Source organism: Ptychodera flava, chromosome 4, assembly GCF_041260155.1.
Source record: "Ptychodera flava strain L36383 chromosome 4, AS_Pfla_20210202, whole genome shotgun sequence".
Classification (NCBI taxonomy): domain Eukaryota; kingdom Metazoa; phylum Hemichordata; class Enteropneusta; family Ptychoderidae; genus Ptychodera; species Ptychodera flava.
In genome coordinates this window covers 34,996,320-35,016,564 of record NC_091931.1, presented here as the reverse complement: position 1 = coordinate 35,016,564, position 20,245 = coordinate 34,996,320, and the positions used below count along the sequence as shown (strand labels likewise).

Sequence of the window (20,245 nt, the reverse complement as noted above, 5' to 3'; positions counted from 1 at the left end):
GGAAATATATTCTCCAAATCGACCAACAACAATTTAATTTTGTGACTTCAATGATGAATTTGTTAGCTTCTAAATATCTTAGCTTCTAAATATTTATCTTTTAATAATCCCTTTACTTTTATAAAGATCGTCACTTTGTGTTTTGTAAGAGGTTAAGAGAAAGTCTCGTAAAGTCCCGTGCATTCAATCAAAACAACGTTCGTGAACTATCACCGAGAAGTCTTTGACCTCACTAATCAACATGCATGCAGGTACAGTTTATCATGCCATAAGCCTTCAGCTGATCAGTGTGGAGTTGGCCGTTGGCGCACCGTTCTCAGCTAGCTCAACGAAGACATGGTATGGTCAGCTCCCGGGTCAGTTACGGATGTAAAACACCATGGGTTCTTGGTTTAGTAAAGATACTGTACAGGAAGCTTCAGAGTGAGTGCATATAGCGCGCGTGCATTGTCAATTGAAAGGGTTTTGATTGGTCAGAAGTTACCAATCATGAACTGAAAAAAACTGTACTGTCTAAAGTCCAGGCTCTGGGACCCGACCGAATGCACAAAATGCCGTTCTGGTTTCATAAATCTAGGAATGAACCAGGTGGCATTATGGGGGGGGGGGGGGGGGGCTTGGCAGATACGGCGTATTAGAAGATTCCGAGATATGTCTGAAATTGAAAAGATAATCAAACCACAGATGGCAGTAAAAGAAAAATTGATGGCTAGCAAACATGTAGAACAAAAATAATGCACCAACAGTTGAGTTTTACCTTCAGTTATTATTATAATTTTCAATTTTACACGCCATTTGGATGCAGGGTGTCCATTGTCCATTGTCAGGTAATATCTGATGTCATTTTATTGTACAGAACATTCTTTAGCTAAGTTGTGTGAAATGTTAAATAATCACGTTATGCTCTTTGTTTTACGTGTACTTAGTTTCAATTTGCTTGTACGTATTTAAGCAATAATGTAACCCTTCCTGGCATGTAAAAGACAAAGCAAACTTTGCATGAAATAATGTACGAGGCATAGCCGAGTACATGATGGAGGGCAAACTTTGCTAATGTCAATTATAGGCTGGGAGGATGTACATTATTACTATTATTTTACAGTTTTGGCGATGCCAGTGACTTTGTCGATCTCAGAAACATCTTGGGCCACAATGCTAGATAATTGGACACATTTTCAATAATAATCTGAGGGTATGAGTCCGTCACAAAATTCACTGGTATTAACAAAGCTACAATAAAATAAGCTAGAATGAATTAAAGGCTCAATAGCTGTGAATTTCATGTCATGATTTTATTTTCAAACCAAAGTTGGTTTGTGTAAATGTGCTTAATGAGTGACGTTTGTAGAAGACTATCACTGCCCACTGATTTGGACGATCCAATGGCTGCCGCACTCATAAAATGGTGTCCCACGGGAAAGTACAAAAAATGCAGTACTTTGTGCAGATACACATTGTAATCATCCAAGAAAAGGTATGATGCCATTTACTTGTGCACAACACACGATGGCTGACATTTTTTCGTTGTAATCTTTATTTTCTCTGTCACGTGATGTTAAAACTTTTGAATTTACATGCCACTTTCGATACTTATGACAGTGTTATACACTTTTTAAGTCTTTATTATAATGGGTCTTATTTAAAGAAAACTCTTGGAAAACTCAGGATATTTTGAGATCATTTTATTTAACACATTAGCAGCTATTGTGGCTTTAAAGACAACCATGAGCATTACTGGTACTGTTGCTTTCCTCAATTGTAGTCTCAGGATGTATGCATTCTACTATAGTTAACCATTTCCCTGCACATGGTTGCAACCACACCATTGAAAACAATGGTATTGGGCCAAAGTCTGGTTGTGACAGGATTAATACAAGGGACAGAAATGTAAGTTTTGATGTCGTATTTCTGCATTTCCTGTGCTACAATTCCATTTCCTTAAGTAGTTTTGTCGATTTGTCTATGTAGCCAAACAAACATGTTTGTTGCAAAAACATCCAAAGGAGGTAAAAAAGGCCAACTCTGTCAAAATGCTACAACTCAAACCTCTAGCCAGATTGCCTTGATATTTGGTACATAAGTATACTTTGCACAAACTTCATGCAAATTTATTGTCCTGCAAATGCATGGCCATTTTGTTTTTAATCACACACCCAATTAATGAAGATGACTCTGTCCTCTCCGAGGACTTGTAATCAAAGTACCCATTAGCAAGTGGGGACTGTGTCATCAATTTTGTATATTCTTGTTGTTGACTTTTACAAAACTTGCACCTTTCAGAAAGTTTCGTCTTCAAGATGGTATCACATTATACGATAGTGAACCCAGTCCATGTGCAAGGAGAGTGAGAATGACACTTATTGAGAAAGCAGTGTCATGGAACAAGGTAACTTCATTCACCAGTGTCATCAAGAACAAGGAATTGACTGTTTAAAAAAGATGTAGATACATTGTGTGTCTGCCAGTATGCATGAGTCAGTGTAATTTCTTGTATGTTCATCAGTGAACGAGTGAAATTTCTAGAACTCTATTAAAAGAGTCTTCTTACTTCTGTTTGATTTTTCTAGCAACAAGCTGACTTAAGTTCTGAGTGACATTTTGAACGACAGTTGTGAGACTGTAAGGTCTGTAAAAGATGAAATTCAAATTTTGGATGTGACAATGTTGCAACTGATGATTCCTTTTCTGAAAAGGCAGACAATCTGAGCATTTAATGAAAATCATCTTTGAAAAGTTTGAAGAGATCATGAAGTGTAATACAGGTTTTCTTGTTTGGGGTGGGAGTTATCAACAGTTTAAAGACCTTATGAATGCACTTACCACCCTTAGGAGTTGGTTTTTCAGTGACATGCCTGAAAATAGGGGTTTAAATTTCAGTATAATCATGGTCTAAAATGGGATATGATTTAATCCATCCAGATAAACATGTTCTTTCACCAAATTTTCAGATATAACCAAATGTGTTTTGGCAAATTATGGCTTTGCAAATGACAACAAATTTGCAAAAGGCCTTGCTGTGCCATAACAGTGCACATCCCTACTTTTGCTCAAGAACGCTTTACAAATTTCAACTTTATGGCTTTTGACCCAGGTTCAAAGCCACACTGGTCTAAAACAGGGGTCCTAAAATAAGATTTAGATCAAGAAAAGGGTATGAGTTTTTTTATGTGCCGCCACAATATCTCCAAATAGATGCCTGAAATAGATACCATGAAAATGGTCAACATTCTGCCCATTTGACGCCACTGTTATGAATGTAAGATGTATGATAATGAGGTTGCTATGAAAATACACAAAGGATGCACTTAGACATTGTCGCCATGCATTGCCCTCCATTTCATATCAGGCAATATGCTGCGCCAGTGTCCACATGCATCTTTTGCGGTATTTTTATAAATACATGTACCCTATATCATTGTGGGCCTGGTTTGATTTAGATTGTTATTTTTCAACAGGTTGAAGTGGATCTCATGACAGTGGAACAGAAAACACCAGAATATCTAAAGATAAATCCAAACGGTAAAGTCCCAGCGTTGACAGTGCAAAATGTGAAGGTGAGTTCTTTAAAAGTGTCAAGATCAAAGCCTTTACCAGCAAAAGATGGTCTGACTGATAACATTCTCTAAGGTTACTTGTAAGTTGTATTTGAAAAGGTCAGTTGAGTTCATTAGATTGTACTTTTTACTGAAGGTAGTTTGTGCCTTGAAAGTGCATGACTTAACTTATGCCCAAACTTTTTTCAAGCAAATGTTCAACCATTCTCTTTCAAAAGCAAGAATGAAACTCAGGAGTTACCGTGAAATTTTTGTATGAGAGGAGGCTGATGAGAATGATGAATTATCCAATATTTACCAATCTTTGACATTGGAAATGACTGCTGTCTCTGTGATAACTCTATGAGGGAAAATGAAATTTCCAATTTTCACAAAACTATGCTGGTGGAAAATTTATTTGGTCAGTAAGCTTCAAAATAAGCCCAGATAAGAGGTAGACCAAGAGAATATCATAAAAGTTTGAGAGTCCAAATATCTGTCCCCAAGGCACATTCTGCATAAGCACTTGGAGAGGCAGATTTATCTTTGCACGTAAGCATTGATTAAAGTGACATACAAAAAGTGAAATAGATACTTCTAATATTCAATACGTAGCAGAAATTCACTGAAGATAGTGCACTGTAACTGTTCTGTGATTTTGTAAATCAACCTAGATTTAGCAAAAAGGAAAATGTTCCCATTAAACTTTGCCAATGTCATAGTAAAAACTACACTACCAGCCTCAATATGCAATCTTACACATTTCTGTTGCCTGTAGGGTGTCCCAGACTGCTCCCTGTATGAATCTAATGTAATCACAGAATTTCTGGATAGTGTATTACCCGGCATACAGCTCTATCCTGATGATCCTTGGGAAAAAGCACAAGCCAGACAGTGGCAAGAATGGGAAATAGGCTTGACAGATGTGAGTATATTACAACTCCGTAATGGTTCAACCATGGTCACTTCCATAATTTGTGGATTGACTGTGGTCCAAGGGTGATAATATAGTTAGAAATGAAATGAACATGTTTGCGTCAAAAGACATTGTACTCCAGGAAAAGGAATGGAAACGAGGATGGCTGTATAAATGCTGCTACAGTTAAATTGTTAAATATTGCCTTAGCTAGCAAGGCTCAAAATTAATTTTTGCAAGGTAGTCCAAGTGGACAACTATTTAAATTAGTATTCCCAAGAAGACATCAGGTAGTCCCCTCATACCCAAGCTGTATGGCTTATTTTAAATTACTAGTATGTTATTACTGTATCTGACAATCTGACCAACAGTTTAATATCATATTTTAACATCATCTAATTATCTAGTTCAATTTTCATGCTCTCAGCCAAGCAACATAGTCACAGCATAGGGAACCCAGAAATCTTGTTGTTGTTGTTTGTATTGTTGTTTATGGTTATATTAGTTGTGTAGTTTATGTTGTTGACAATAAAATTCAACAAACATAACTATTGTGTTGTTGTTGTTGTTTCAACGTAATGTAGATGTCATAAGAAACTCTATACGGACACTATCATTTATTTAACCAATGCAACTCTATCCCACCGTACACTCTCATACTCGGTAGGTTCAGTTTGCACATTGGGAGAGAGTTGCAATAGTCCTGTTTCATAAGTCAGGTCCATGACATATGTACCAACATCAGTGATTGGTTCATCTGGTAATTTAAGGTCCATTTGCGTTACGCTGATTGGTGGGACCTCATGCGTAAGGTCTCATTACTATGTATTATTCGCTTTACAGCTCCCTGATTGGTTAATGTGTAGGTCCGGTCCTCCAGTGTTCACTGCCTCATTATGCAATGTCCCACGTGCTTCCTGGCTACCGCTGAAGTAATATGTTATTCGTGATGTTGACGGATCCGCCGAAAGTTACAACGAAAAATGCCCGACAAACCTTCATGCGTAAAATTTCCATGTTTTTACTTATCCCTGTCCCTTTATGCATTACAGGTATGTTGGCTCGTTGTTTTCCAATTGTTGGTTACGTACAAAGTTCACGCTTTACATTTTCATTTTGATTTGACAGAGGCATTGGCCGCATCGACAACAGTGAGGCCTGTGAATGACAAGATGAAACAATAGAGCTCCAAGGGAAACACATGGGGTTCATTATATAATTCAGTAGGCCAATTACCATGTTCCAAAGATCGAAAATTGCGAGAACAGTTGTTCGCAGTCAACCGACTAAAGCTGGTGCCAGCCGTCATAGATTCTTGTGGGTCAGTCGTACCGATCGTAACCTACATATACCGATCTTTGGACAGACATGTATGAATATCTTTCGCAAACTCTTGGAGAAATGCAAAATTGATTTGATCAAGAAATTTATCAAATACAAATACTAGGCATGAGTACCTTTCTTCATATACTGGGATCGAGCTGCGACCACATGCAGGCATCATCCAAAAGTACATGGGACATTGCATAATGAGGCAGTGAACACTGGAGGACCGGACCTACACATTAACCAATCAGGAAGCTGTAAATTGAATAATACATAATAATGAGACCTAACACATGAGGTCCCTCCAATGACTGCTCCGAAAGTGGACCTTAGAGAAGCGGATTAACCAATCACAACATGCAGTACATGTGTGCAGGACGTGTAATGTAGGTCATTTTGAAACAGGACTAATGGGTCAAATAATGATAGTGTCCTTGTAGTGTTTCTCATGACATCTACATTACCTTTGAAACAACAACAAAACAATAGTTATGTTCGTTGAATCATATTGGTCAACAACAACTACAACAGCAACAACAACAAGACTAATATAAACAACAACAACCACAACAACTAGATTTCTGGGCTCCCTGTTGTGATAATGCATGAAAGTACTTTCAAGCTGAAATGTTGTATGAAACTATACCACAAAATACTGAGTTTCTATTTATGTAGGATAATCAAACAGAGTAAAAGGTAATCAGGCAGATTAAAACAAATAAACACAAGACACTTGTATTCCCATTTGAGAACCATTTCCAGAAATTAGTAGTCCCAGGTAAGGTTTGATTATTCTGAGACAAGGGACTAAGAACTGTAATTTTGAGCCCTGGCTAATTCATTTCACTTTAGGTTAACATTTCAAATATACCACTTTTGGCAATTGTGAAACCATTGGTCAAAGAAACAGGTGTTCACAGGCCCCAGTATTTATTGTGGTGTGAGATGTTGACAAATTTCTGGATTTGTCATTTTCTTTAAGTCTGCCGTTTGTCAAACAATTTACAGGATTTTGTTCCGGTTATGTACAGTAACACATTTGGGTTTGTGTTGAGAGCGATACATGCCAGCGGAGAAGCTCTATTGCAAGATAAAAATGTCCCCAAACAAGTGACTGAGAAATATAAGAAGTAAGTCGTGCTAAAACAGCGGAAAGAAAATAAGCGTACCATTTAGAATGCTTGTAATGCAGCATAATTGTTCTGTCATCCTTTGCTCACGCTGAATATTGTGTGCTTTTACTGTCTGTTAGGATTTCACAACGTTCATGAGACAAAACATGAAAGCCTTTGTGATTCGAGCTGTGTATTCCTCAAGGATGTCATTCATTGCTTCTCTCAACGCAAACATTCCAGCTCATCTCAGTCAGCTTAACACTCAGTAAGTCTCCACACTGCCAGTCTTTATGTCAACTCTCAAAGCTACGCACTCACAGTGTCTCTAACTCATCAAATTGCACGTCATCATGTCAGCTGTACTGTGTTAATGTAGTCAAAGCGTTAGTTAGAATGCAAACTCTTCAATGTTTATTACTTAATTAGATATCTTCAAAAGATTTCCACACTGAAAGCCAGTATCTATCAGGGATGTAGAACATAGCCTGCAGCCGGCAAAAACAACCGGCTGTCAGCTAAAATTTGCCGGCTGTGAAAATTTAGTTTTAGTAAAAAATCAGGACTACTTGTAACGGCATATACTTTTACTTTGGCCACCTGTAACCAAAATTTTCTACATCCCTGTCCATGCTAATACTGCATTGAATGTCTGCAACAGACTCCTTTTTATGTCATAAATAAAACAACTGTCTTTCTTGTACTGTTCTTTATGATATGTACGCTATCTCACATTCCACACTGGAACCCATTCATTATTTAACTCATTAAGTCAATGAAGCCAAATGTAAATTTCTCAGTGGGAGACAATAAAATTTTCAGAATCTGAAATTCCATACCATATACTCATCATTTAGAGTAACACTTTCAGCAGTGTTACAGTGGTTTTACGACTTATCCGGACACCAAACTTGCTAATTACCCAGCAACTTCGCTGATGATATTGAGACTTTGATCGGTAATTACCAAAGCACTTTGGTAATTCACCTCAAACTTGATACTTGATCTGGCTGCATGAGTGCTCCATGGGCTACACAATATGTATACAAAGTCACTGATAAGTATCATACTAGAGCCATAAACTAATTTGTGACCAGGGGTTGGCATTCCACTGAACAGCATTCCTCAGTAAAACCAACATATGTACATGTGTGCTGTTCATCCGTGTTACATGTAAAACTCAACTACAGAGAGGTTAGAAGAGTATAATGGGTCGTTAGAGTTTGTTTAATTACTTTTCAGAGCAGCAAAACTATTACTTATGTTACAAAATGTAAAACAAGGGGACATTGGAATTCCTTTTACAGTATTGTGAGGAAAATCCTACGTTATCCAGTTTATTTATAATCCGTCACCTAAATAGAATAGTCCCACTCCGCGCATCCCCCATTGGTTTTCCTTCTCTAAAACCTGCAGTTTCATTCGTTTGAAACAATTATACTTTCATCTGTGAAGAGTTTTTACCGGTGACTATTACAACTTTCACTGCCAGTTGTTGTTTTCATAAGAAACAGACCATTTGATACTGAGGTATGCTGAGTTGCTTTTATGTGCAGGCAATGCAGATGCCACTTCACAGTTCACACTGTGCTGTTGATCGGCTAAGTACAAGACGTCTTTGTTTCACTTCTTTTTAATTTTAAGATATGATTCATGGGAAAATTTTACCAAATGTCACTGATGGGATTGTGTTTTCAATTTCATTTGATGCAGGGATATGAAATACTGTGTCAGTTTAGCTCGAAATCGTTGCGGAGTTTTGCTGCCTTTTGGCAATGGTTGTCTATCAGCATAAGGGACTGGTCAGTTTCTTCGGCCTGGGGGGGGGGCGGTGGATTATTTTTTGCCGACATCAAAAAGTGGCTGACCCCCCCTATTCCAAATTTTGAAAACAGGGTGACCCCCCTATTCCAAATTTCTAAAACAGGGTGACCCCCCCGGGCGCGACAAAGGTAAAACAAAAGATGGACATAAAGTTTATATATATATATATATATATATATAATATATATATATATATATATATATATATATATATATATATATATATATATATATATATATTATTTTACATTTTACATATATTTATATTTTAAATAGTCATTCTATGTTTTAGTGAAATTGTTGACATGTCAGTTGTAAGATAGGAATTTCAAAGTGTCAATCTTAAAGTTTAAATACAGTACATTTTGAATAAGCTGTATTTTGAATGAGCTGTGAATGTATTTCACACTTTCTCTGCTTAACCAGATGTCCTGAACTGTTGTACAGAAATGGATGTCAATCATTAATATCAAAGAGGAAAAAGCAGTGAATCAAAAACTTTGATGGGTGTTAAGACTTGCCAACCATCCAATTAAATCTACTGAGCAGCCATAGAGAGCTTTTTTAGCCAAATCTGATGTGTACAGTGTCTGAGAGGACCTTTTTAGTCCCCACGGACACCGTCCGGGGGGACTTATAGGTTTGGTCATGTCCGTGCGTGCGTCCGTGTGTGCGTCCGTCCGTCCGTCCGTGCGTCCGTCCGTTCACGCAGATATCTCAGAGATGCCTGTAGCGATTTCATTCAAACTTGGTACAAGGATTACTTCATATGTCATACAGATGCACGTCGATTTGTTTCGTGATACGATCCAATATGGCTGCCAGGCGGCCATTTTATTACGATTTTTTCATGTACAGAGCAATAACTCAGGCATGTTTCAACTGATTTTATTCAAAGTTGATACAAGGACATTGACCAATGTCATAGATATGCACTTCAATTTTTTTGGTGATGCAATCCAATATGGCCGCTGTGCGGCCATTTTGTTACGATTTTTTCATGTACAGAGCCATAACTCAGGCATATCTCAACCGATTTTATTCAAAGTTGGTATAAGGACATTTACCTATGTCATACATATGCACATCAATTTGTTTTGTGATACGATCAAATATGGCTGCCAGGCGGCCATTTTATTACGATTTTTTCATGTACAGAGCCATTACTCAGGCATGTTTCAACAGATTTTATTCAAAGTTGGTACAAGGACATTGATCAATGTCATAGCTATGCACATCAATTTGTTTTGTGATACAATCCAATATGGCCGCTGTGCGGCCATTTTGTTACGATTTTTTCATGTACAGAGCCATAACTCAGGCATATCTCAACCGATTTTATTCAAAGTTGGTACAAGGACATTGACCTATGTCATACACATGCACATTGATTTGTTTTGTAATACGATCCAATATGGCCGCCGTGTGGCCATTTTATTACTTTTTTCATGTCCAGAACCATAACTCAGACATGTATCAAGCGATTTTATTCAAAATTGGTAAAAGGAGATTGACCAATGTCATACATACATATGCACATTAATTTGTTTTGTGATACGATTCAATATGGCTGCTGTGCGGCCATTTTGTTATGATTTTTTCATGTACAAAGCCATAACTCAGGCATATCTCAACCGATTTTAATCAAAGTTGGTACAAGGACATTGACCTAAGTCATACATATGCACATTGATTTGTTTTGTGATACGATCCAATATGGCCACCATGTGGCCATTTTATTACGATTTTTTCATGTCCTGAACTACAACTCAGACATGTATCAAGCGAATTTATTCAAAAGTATTTTTATCACAGACCTAATGAAGAGAACTCTATCCTCTCTGAGGACCTGTAATCAAAGTACATATTAACAAGTGGGGACTGTGTCATCAACGATGACTTGTCTTGTGTAACATTGAAACCATAAAAGCACAGCTAATAATGACAAAAACTGCCTTTTTTAACTGTTATTTTGTTCATAAAAAAGCATCTTTCTACAGAAAACCTATGAAACAAAGGAAAATAATTGCATCAATGAGAAGGAAAGATATCTTGTCATTTTTACCTCGCGTGCGCATGCGCGCAGCGAGGTTATGGTTTAGGCGTTTCTGTGTGTGTGTGTGTCTGTCTGTTAGCACGATATCTCAAAAACGGCTTGGCAGATTCCGATCACATTTCGCACACAATTTGTTCTTCAAATTTGCAAGAACTGATTAGTTTTTGGTGGTTGTGCTTTGCGAATTTATCAAGTTATGAGTAAAAGAAAATTTGTGGCCTGTATAAGTCTATGAGAGGCTAAATAAGTATGTTTGAGGGCGCTATACTAAAACATTTTACACAAAGTGATTTCTGAAAAAGCAACAGGTGCAAAGCTGAACAAAAAGAAATCCAAAGGTTTATGGGTTGGGAGTTTTAAAAACCGCACTGATTCAGTGGAAGGGATCGATTTTTCAAACAAGGTTTTATAGATCTTGGGAGTTGGGTTTGGAAACAGTAACACATCTAGAGACCAGATATGAACTGAAAATGCTCACGTGTTTCATTATATATTGCATTTATGTGCAAGTTTGAACCTTTGCTACATGCTTTGCTACATTTAAAGTGTTATGATCAACACAATGAATTTCACCACAGATCAATTCTAAAGGTCATTAAGTATTCAAATATGTAATTAGCTGAAATAAAAATAATTAATTTCTTTGAGTACTGTCATTGTATCACAATATAGCATGTGTAATTACCTTTGGTCAAGTCCTTCAAGCTCTATATGCCAAACCGTGAAAGCTTGTTAGCTATTTATGCAAATTATGAATTAGCTGACATGAAAATGCAAAATGACTTTCAATACTGTTATAACCTGGTATAATGATCAATGTACACAGCATGTTTCGCCAAATTTTATCAAGTAAATGCCAGTATATATCCCTAATTTGGAAGGTTCATTAAATATGCATATTGGGAATTGGCTGAAAAAAATGTCAAATGACTTTCAATAATCTTGTATCATAGTATCTTTAATGTACATAGCAAGTTTTGCCAACTTTGGTCAAGTCAAAACAGATAAATATCGCTAATAAATGCGGGATATCGGACCGCAGGCGGGCGAAGATTGCATTATAAGCGCGCCAACCCAAACTCACTGCATGGACATCACATTTACGAAATCGAAGTCCAAAGTCAACTACGTCATTGTTAGAATAAGAGAGGTTTTCCATCACACGAGCATACCACCACAAATTTTGCAAAGATGGCGTTGCACTGGCATTGAAAAAGGGTGCATGGGAGCATGGGAACGCGGGCAGTTTCCCTCGCTATGGGTAGGAAATGCATTGAGCAAGACACACTTCCGGGTTCGCAAAAAAACGAGAATCTCATTTACGGGGCGCTCAAATATAACTATTTGCTGTGATACATAGCAGAGGCGTATATGTTTGTGATGCTGAGAATAACATCAGTAAATAAATGACGGGTTTTAAAAGTTGACGTTTTTTGCGATGAAACAGACTTCTGAAGGTAGCTCGCTTGGGGAACACGTCATCCCGGCCGCTGTCCGCTTTGACCCCAGTAATTCACACTGGTTTTGGTCGGCCCCAGATACCCAAGTCACTTCGACCCTGTCACACTTTTGCCTACATGTCCACGTAGACGATTCAACATGTTCCACAACAAAGCCAAGACAAAAATTGAAAATATCAATAAAATGGCTTCACAAAGGCTGAAATACACGATACTCGATGAAGTATGAAGTTTATGAAATGAAATCAAAATTGACAACACAAGTGTTTGTCTCGGGTAATACCACTTGAAGTTGAACTATTCTACAGACTGTTTTTTCCATACAGTGCAGTATTTGTCAGTGACAAATTAATCTTTGCAATACATTTTTTTGCGATGAGCTGGAAATTTGATTAATATCGAGTTAATGTACATAAATATTCCGTTATTTACTGGGACACGTTTATTTTCTCGATCCGCTATCTGCGGACTACGTGCTGAAGTACATTGACTGTTCATGTCAACGATCGTTTCTCCCTCTGCAGAGTTTCTGTATCCCGTTCAACAACGCTGTACCTCGATCACACGATAGTGACGCTATGTAGCTGTGCAGTATTGAAACTTATCATAAAATGGCCACCTCGTCTAACAGTAACAGTATTGTCGGGATTATCGTACGGAAAAAAAACACTGCAAAAGTAAGACTTATGAATCTTCATCAGAATTGAACACATCATGATTGTACACGAGTATCAACCGTGAATGCATGTTGAGCTCGGCAGTTACACAAACATGGTACGCTACATGCATAGCCCTACGAGTATGGCGACAGTGTCCGGCTTTGGCTACGCCGCCTACCGGAGGTGGGAGGCGGCGTAGCCAAAGCCGGACACTCTCGTCATACTCGTAGGGCTAGCTACATGCACTGCCGCGATGCCGATCGTATGCATTCCAAGGCCTATCCCGGAATTTGTTTCACAAACAACCTCAAAGGAGAGCAAACATACTTCTATGGACAATGACGAACACGTTTCTTGGCGAAGCAAAATCAAAACAGTGCAGAAGTACATGAAGTAGGTCATGGCCTTGGACTCTGTGCACGAACCTGATTGGACACTTCAATACCTTTGACCCAAAGTTATTATTCATCAGCACTTCCATGCCATGAGGCTAGGTAGAGAACGTATGTACTCATTTCTGGCGATCGAGCAGCGAGGGAAACAATCAATTACCAAGGATAAAGCTAATTTGCTAAACGATATTTTATCTTGAATAGTGAGTTGAATGAGTAATAAAATATCATATTTTTAATGTTCAATACGAGGTTGAAACACGGAGGGACCGTGGTTGAAACCAGAGCTATCCAGCTGTAGCCAACCTGGACAAGCACATTTCACAGCGCCCTCACAACAGTCGATTGTTTTCACTTGTCATACGCGGCGTAACAGAAAAATTAAAACTTTCATAACTTCATTAATATCCAAGCCACGCCCACCAAAACCTTTTCAGTTCTAGCCATTTGAATTCTGAAGATGTCTACCAAATTTGACTGAAATACGTTCAGCCGTTTTTGAGAAAATGGACCAACAGACAGACAGACAGACAGACAGACAGACAGACAGACAGACATCGCCGCGACATATGCTCACGTGTTCACACGTGAGCAAAAAACTGGAAAACAGTGATGGAAAAATTTACGAATTGCCTTAAGATCTGGAATACTAGAAATCTGTCGTTTAAAGGCAGAGCAATAGTAGCTAATATGCTGGCTGCATCAAAATTATGGTACCTGGCATCATTTGATCACGTACCTAAGGAAATTATTAATGAAGCAAATAGTAAATTATGGAAATTTATTTGGAGAGGTAAACGAGAAGTTATAAAAAGGGGTATTTTCATTCAAAGATATGATGACTGTGGCAAAAAAGTTGTCGACATTGAAGAAAAAATTAATGCACTCCAATTAAAGTGGCTTATGAAACTATTTGAGAAAAATCCAGATAAGGGGACCCCTAAATGGGCCAGCTTATCAAAATATTTCATAGCGAGTTATGACAATAAACTTAATAGTGATTATCACTACCTCCATCTCAATTTCAAAGTCAACAACAAACGAACCCCAATGGTGTATGGGGATATGTTAAATACCTGGAAGTCACTTAGACTTACAAGAGTGAATCTGCCAACATCAAAACAGAATCTTCTTAGAGAAGTTCTGTGGTATAACGACAATATTAAGAATGAAGGAAGTGTCCTCTTTTATGACAAATGGTCAAAGAGTGAAATTTTAAGGCTTAAGGACATCTGGAATGATGACAGAAATGACTGGCTTCAACAATGGGAAATAATTGCAAAAATTAGAGGAGGTACAAATAGACATGTGCAAGAGGAAATCAAAACAGAGTATGAAACACTCCTCAATGCTATTTGATTCCTGGAAACAAATCATTTCTTCAAACATCCAAAATGAAGAAAACTATGATATCTTAGACTTAGAGAATTATGGTCTGACAAAAAGTGAGGTCAAAACCAAGTCACTTTATTGGAAATTAGTTGATAAGAAATGGCATGCAGTCAGAGGTCAGATTGGTCAAAAATGGGCTGAGAATCTAAGTCTTACTGACAGTTACAAAGCTACTCTGTTCAGCCGTCTTAATTCAACAGAAATTGTCAGCAATTCAGTAAATGATTTAAATTGGAAGATTTTCCATCGAGGCCTAGTCACAGGAAGCTTGGCCAAAACTTTCAATTTAAGTGATGGGAATGCCATATTTGTGGCCAAGAAGAAACACTTGAACACATCTTATTTGAGTGTAAATATGTTAAAGAAATCTGGCAGAAATGTATTTCTTTCTTTGTCAGAAACCACAACTTTGATAATAATATCAATATAAAAAGATTAGCAATTGCAGGAATCGAAAATGATAATAATGCAACATCTGACATTATTTACTGTATTACTTCCTTTGTAAAATATACAGTTTGGAATATTCGAAATTCGGTTACTCTTGATGGGATTAAAGTTTCCCTTCAATCCTATGTCATGCAATTGAAATGTCATCTCTCCTCATGGATGAATACATTGTATTTCATTTATAAGATGATGAACAAAACTGAGGATTTTATCACAAAGTTTTCAAGCCTTGTAAGACTGGAAGGAGAAGAATGCATCCTGAATGCATTCATATGATGATCTTTGTAATCAAACAGATAATTACTTGTTTTTTCACACAAGACGCATTGTAATTTTAACGCATTCACAGTTATGTAGATTTGTTTTATTTGTGACTATGTTGAAATAAATTTATCCTTTTAAAAAAAAAAAAAAAAAAAAAAGTGATTTCTGAATTCAGTCACTCGGCCGCGCTGATCGCTAATCTTGAGTTTTGACTGTTGATGTCGTCGTGTCGACGTTTGACTTTAAGAATCGTGTGGGTTACTCTGGACATAGCGAACCAAAAGCTAGATTATCGAAGGTAAGCGTCATAATATTTGATCAATGCATTTTTCTCTGAGAATGAGATGTAGAGTGACACTTTTCAATCTTGTGTGTGTGTCAGCGAATTTATATTCCGGCATGGTTCCGCTGAGATCAGCATAATATTATGGCGACGTATTGACAGTCTGCTTTTCAAGATTGTATTAGCGACATGACCAACAATGACAAATTTTTCATGAGATTTCCATGTTGGCATTGATGTTAAATCAGCAGCAGTAGGCTAGCTCCTGCGTACAATAGGTCTGCGTTTCCCGGCGGTACGGTGGTAGGCCGACGGCTTGTACCACACTGTCCACAGGACACCACGTGGTAGAGGCCGTCTGCACAACCTGTACGCAGAGCTTCGAATACACTAGACAGAGTTCGTGTTTCCGTAAATTAGGCATTGAACTTGACAATATAGGCAATAACCAGAATCATCGACCATCGCCTGACAAGTGCACCATAGTCAGCTGTACATGAGTTGCGTGGCGTGGTGAGCAGGTTCCCATGGGTATTTATTTTTTGAAACGCGTACTTCAAAGGTCACGAACTCATTTTGCTGCTACACGGCGCGGCACAGATGATTGTATCGTTTTTGGGCGCATTGAGATACTGTGAAGTAGGTCAACTCGTTCTACATGGCAATTTTATGTGAAATATGCAGAAATTATACGCAAACGCGACCTCTGCCAGTCAAGAGCCTGCTCAGCCATTTGCACTTGCATCGACAGATATTGTTGGATCATAATTTTTCAAATGGTTTCTTTTCTTTTTTTTCATTGGGCAATACAGTGGGGATAATGTCAAATTTAGATAGATTGGATTAATTTCGGGAATAAAAACAATGTAATGTAAATGATTTGTAAAAGTTTTAATTCTGTAAATTTTCCAATGTTTATAAGCTGATTTTGCTTTTATTTATTTTTTTTGGCATACATTTGGTATACCAATGTGTGCTTATAGTATGACACGGCGTCCGTCATCTGTATGTATGTATGTCTGTATGTATGTTTTATTTACGCCATCATTATTTTATCTTTGTCATAGGCACAGTTCACCCAAGAAGTACTTTACAAAATGTGCACGCGAGGCCATTCAGTTCATATCTGGTTCTATCTCTAAAATAAGTCACTGTATCAAATATATATTGTGAAATATTTGTGCATGTTGCTTCTCATACTGAATTCTCACAGAGAGAACAGAAAAGTATCAGGAATTTGTCATCCTTTTCATATGAAATGCAGATTTCATAATGGTACACTTTCACTTAGCAAACATCAAGATATCTCTGAAAGTATGGCGCCTGAAGGGCGCGCCAAAAAATATGAAACATCCTGATATCTCTGATATATATGCCTTGTATATTAAAGTCATGCACCTGAAGGGCATGCTGAAAGATGTATGATATATAAAGTAATGAGCTTGAAGAGCACGCTGAAAAATATTGAACATACAGATATCTCTGATGTATGTATGCTTGATATGTTAAAGTTAGGCGTGCTGAAAAATATGACTGATATTAAAGTTACGCACCGAAGGGCGCGCCGAAAAATACAACTGAATGATGAATTTTGTGGCTGACACTAGCATTTTAGGCAATGATGAGCCTGTGTCAAAATTCAAAAAACACACTGACCCCCCCTATTGGGCATTTCAAAAACATGGTGACCCCCCCCTATCACAAAGTCAAAAACAGGGTGACCCCCCATGAATCCACCGCCCCCCCCCCCCCCCCAGGCTGAAGAAACTGACCAGTCCCTAAATGTGATCGAGGAATGCCAGTTCATGGCGATACAGAGATTGAAAATCTTACATGTATTCTAGCTTCCTTTACCATTTCTGCAGGTATAAGTTGATTTAGGAAAGTGACTGAAAGTTTGAGTGGTGTTCAATAATTGTGCCTAAATCAGCACGAATTGAGTGGAAAAGTATTTAAGTAAGACTGTTCAATCAGATATGATGTCCATTGAAGCATTGAAGTTACAGAAATATTTTGGTGCAGTGGGCAGGTTTACTGCATTGCAAGTTGTATTAGTCCTGTGCCATTTTCATCACTTTGTTCAGCAATTTTTGTATGGGTACACTGTTGAATACTTTGAGTGCAAACTCATGTCTCAAATTGGTTTATGCTATCACTGTATGCACTGTGGCTGTCAGCGTCTGTGTTTACACTTTGCCACCCATAGAGTTACTGCAGCCAGATCAAGTATCAAGTTTGAGGTGAATTACCAAAGTGCTTTGGTAATTACTGATCAAAGTCTCAATATCATCAGCGAAGTTGCTGGGTAATTAGCAAGTTTGGTGTCCGGATAAGTCGTAAAACCACAGTAAATGTAACTAAATTGCTATATCATTATCAGAAAAGAAAAACATTTTTTGGAGGTAGACTTAAAGTGAAAGAATTATTCTATTTAAGTGATAAAAACTTTGCGAAAATGAAGTATCAGGAATTTCAGTAATTATCTCTTAAAGGTTTATTCTCTCATGGTGAAATAAGTTCACATGGAGTATATTTTCATCCTTGGTATCGTGCTTCTGAAATGTTGTAATTCAAATGGAAATAAGCGTAACTCTGTTGTGTTCATAGGTTATATGATGGTACCTACCTCACACAGGCTGAAATTGAAGAAAAAGCAATGGCTTGTTACAGGAATCTACTTACTCTTGAAAAGGGCTTGGAAAATAAAGATTTTTTGGTGAGTTCACATTATATTGTAATACTAAAATCTAAAAGCATAGCTCTCAAATGCACCAAATAGGTTTTTGGTGTCTTGTTCTAATACTTTTCTATTTGCATAGATACAAGCATTGTCAGCCAGTCACAAAATGATAATAAGGGTGCTAAGCCACTAAATATACTGGTACCTTCATGGGCTAGTCCGCTAGCTAGTGGTATTTACAAAGTGGAATATGCAAATACAGAAGATTACATCATCAGCTACTGTCATTCTGACTTTTGTCCTTCAGATTACAACAGTACAAGTCAATGAACTGTACTGACTCAAATCTTAACTGTTGAAGTCAGTGACACCACAGGATTAAATTCAAATTGCACTAAACAGCCAGTTACAGACAATAGAGACCAAAGAAAGATAAACCAACATATGCAGATCACATAAGCGTGAGAGTTATTTTAAAAACATTAACTGTAGATGTTTTTGAAAAGTGATACAGATCATGGGTCTTTTATGCTTATGTTACTCCTTGCTGTTTTCATATCTTGCAAAGAAACAGCAAAAGTTGCATATTCAATATTACTGAGTGGTTTTCTATCACTCATCAGGAACGTTAATTCTCTACCATATTCTTACTTTTGCTGAATCTATTTAAGCACATGTAGAGATACATTTCAGTTTGAAAATAATGGTGTGCTCTACATGTTCCAAATTTAGACAATATTAATATGATTGCATCCTTGTCTTTTGGCATTTTCTGGTAGGTTGGTAACCGGTTCACCATTGCAGACCTGTCTGTGTGTCCACGAGTCCAAATGTTTTACATGATGGGACTTCCCATCGGTAAGGAGCAGTTTCCTAACATCTGCCGTTACCTAGACAACCTGTACTACAGACCATGCTTCAGGCAAAGTCAAAGCCGAGGATATCACATCATGGCCTTGGCCATGACCTATCTGTCATCTCTGATTGTTGCCATTGGCAACTGGAGAAGTGGAGAAAAGCATGTTCAATTTGATGGAACAACTGTTCTAGACAGGTATTGCTTTGGAATTTATTATTCTATGGTACACGACCAAAGCATTCTCCAATGTGCAAGTATAGCTAAACCATCATAAATAGATAGGCTGTACAAAGATCAGATTTAAAAATGTTTAGGATTTACGCATGCTATAATGAATGTGTCTTTTCTCAGGGGATTATTGTTATTATTTTATTTTCACTTACCATTGCATGTAGCGCAGTCAAAAGAAATGGAAATCAGTAACACAACAAAATTTCACAGTAACCATACCTGAATTTTGAATAGCTTGTGAAACATTACTCTAACAGAAAACGTAATTGCAAAAAAAGTGCTGTGTCAGAATGTTGACTTTCAGCTGCTGCGAAAGTTACTTACATTTCTGAAGATAAACTAGCACAGTGATTCTTAGGTATGATTTGCTAGGGTTTGACAATTCTAGCAAAAATATTGGCTCACCTCAAGAACGGTAGGCCCGATTTTCCTCACAAAAATAATCAGGCTTTCTCATTGGGTCTTCCTTGCATTTTTGAAGATGATCTTCCATTTGTGGGGGCTCATTTTAAAGCTTTTGGAGTAAGGAAAATTTTCTTCACGAATTTTATTTTTCGCCATAGAATTAACACAGGGATGGTGGCCATTGCGAATTTCAATTATCAGTAAATGTTAGGTAATTTGTTTCTCTAGTACCAAACTTTGTGAAGTAACCCCCGATATTTATCCTTTATTTTGTAAGAGAATGGTTGAAAGTTTCATTGACGAAAGTTTTAGCAAAAGTTTGTCTTTCACTTGTGAGGCGTGTACTAACTTAGTATTAACTAATTTGTAAAAGCAAATTCTAAGTATACCTCTTAGAAGAGGT

General features: G+C 37.5%; 1 protein-coding gene across 5 annotated transcripts in view; it reads left to right on the top strand.

The window, feature by feature from the left end:
• The first annotated feature begins 204 nt into the window (after nt 1-204).
• The window catches only part of LOC139131557 (uncharacterized), a 28,482-nt gene continuing 8,441 nt past the window's right edge, over nt 205-20,245 (top strand). Inside the window, exons 1-7 of one of the 5 annotated variants that reach the window (XM_070697661.1) lie at nt 205-423; nt 2,281-2,386; nt 3,456-3,554; nt 4,312-4,458; nt 6,784-6,905; nt 18,275-18,383; nt 19,127-19,401. In XM_070697661.1, coding sequence (XP_070553762.1) covers nt 380-423; nt 2,281-2,386; nt 3,456-3,554; nt 4,312-4,458; nt 6,784-6,905; nt 18,275-18,383; nt 19,127-19,401 — 902 coding nt within the window. In that variant the 5' untranslated portion in view covers nt 205-379. Of the gene's footprint in view, nt 1,888-2,280; nt 2,387-3,455; nt 3,555-4,311; nt 4,459-6,757; nt 6,906-7,027; nt 7,156-18,274; nt 18,384-19,126; nt 19,402-20,245 lie in introns of those variants that run through there. The other 4 variants (XM_070697658.1, XM_070697660.1, XM_070697659.1 and 1 more) reach the window with 4 other exon arrangements.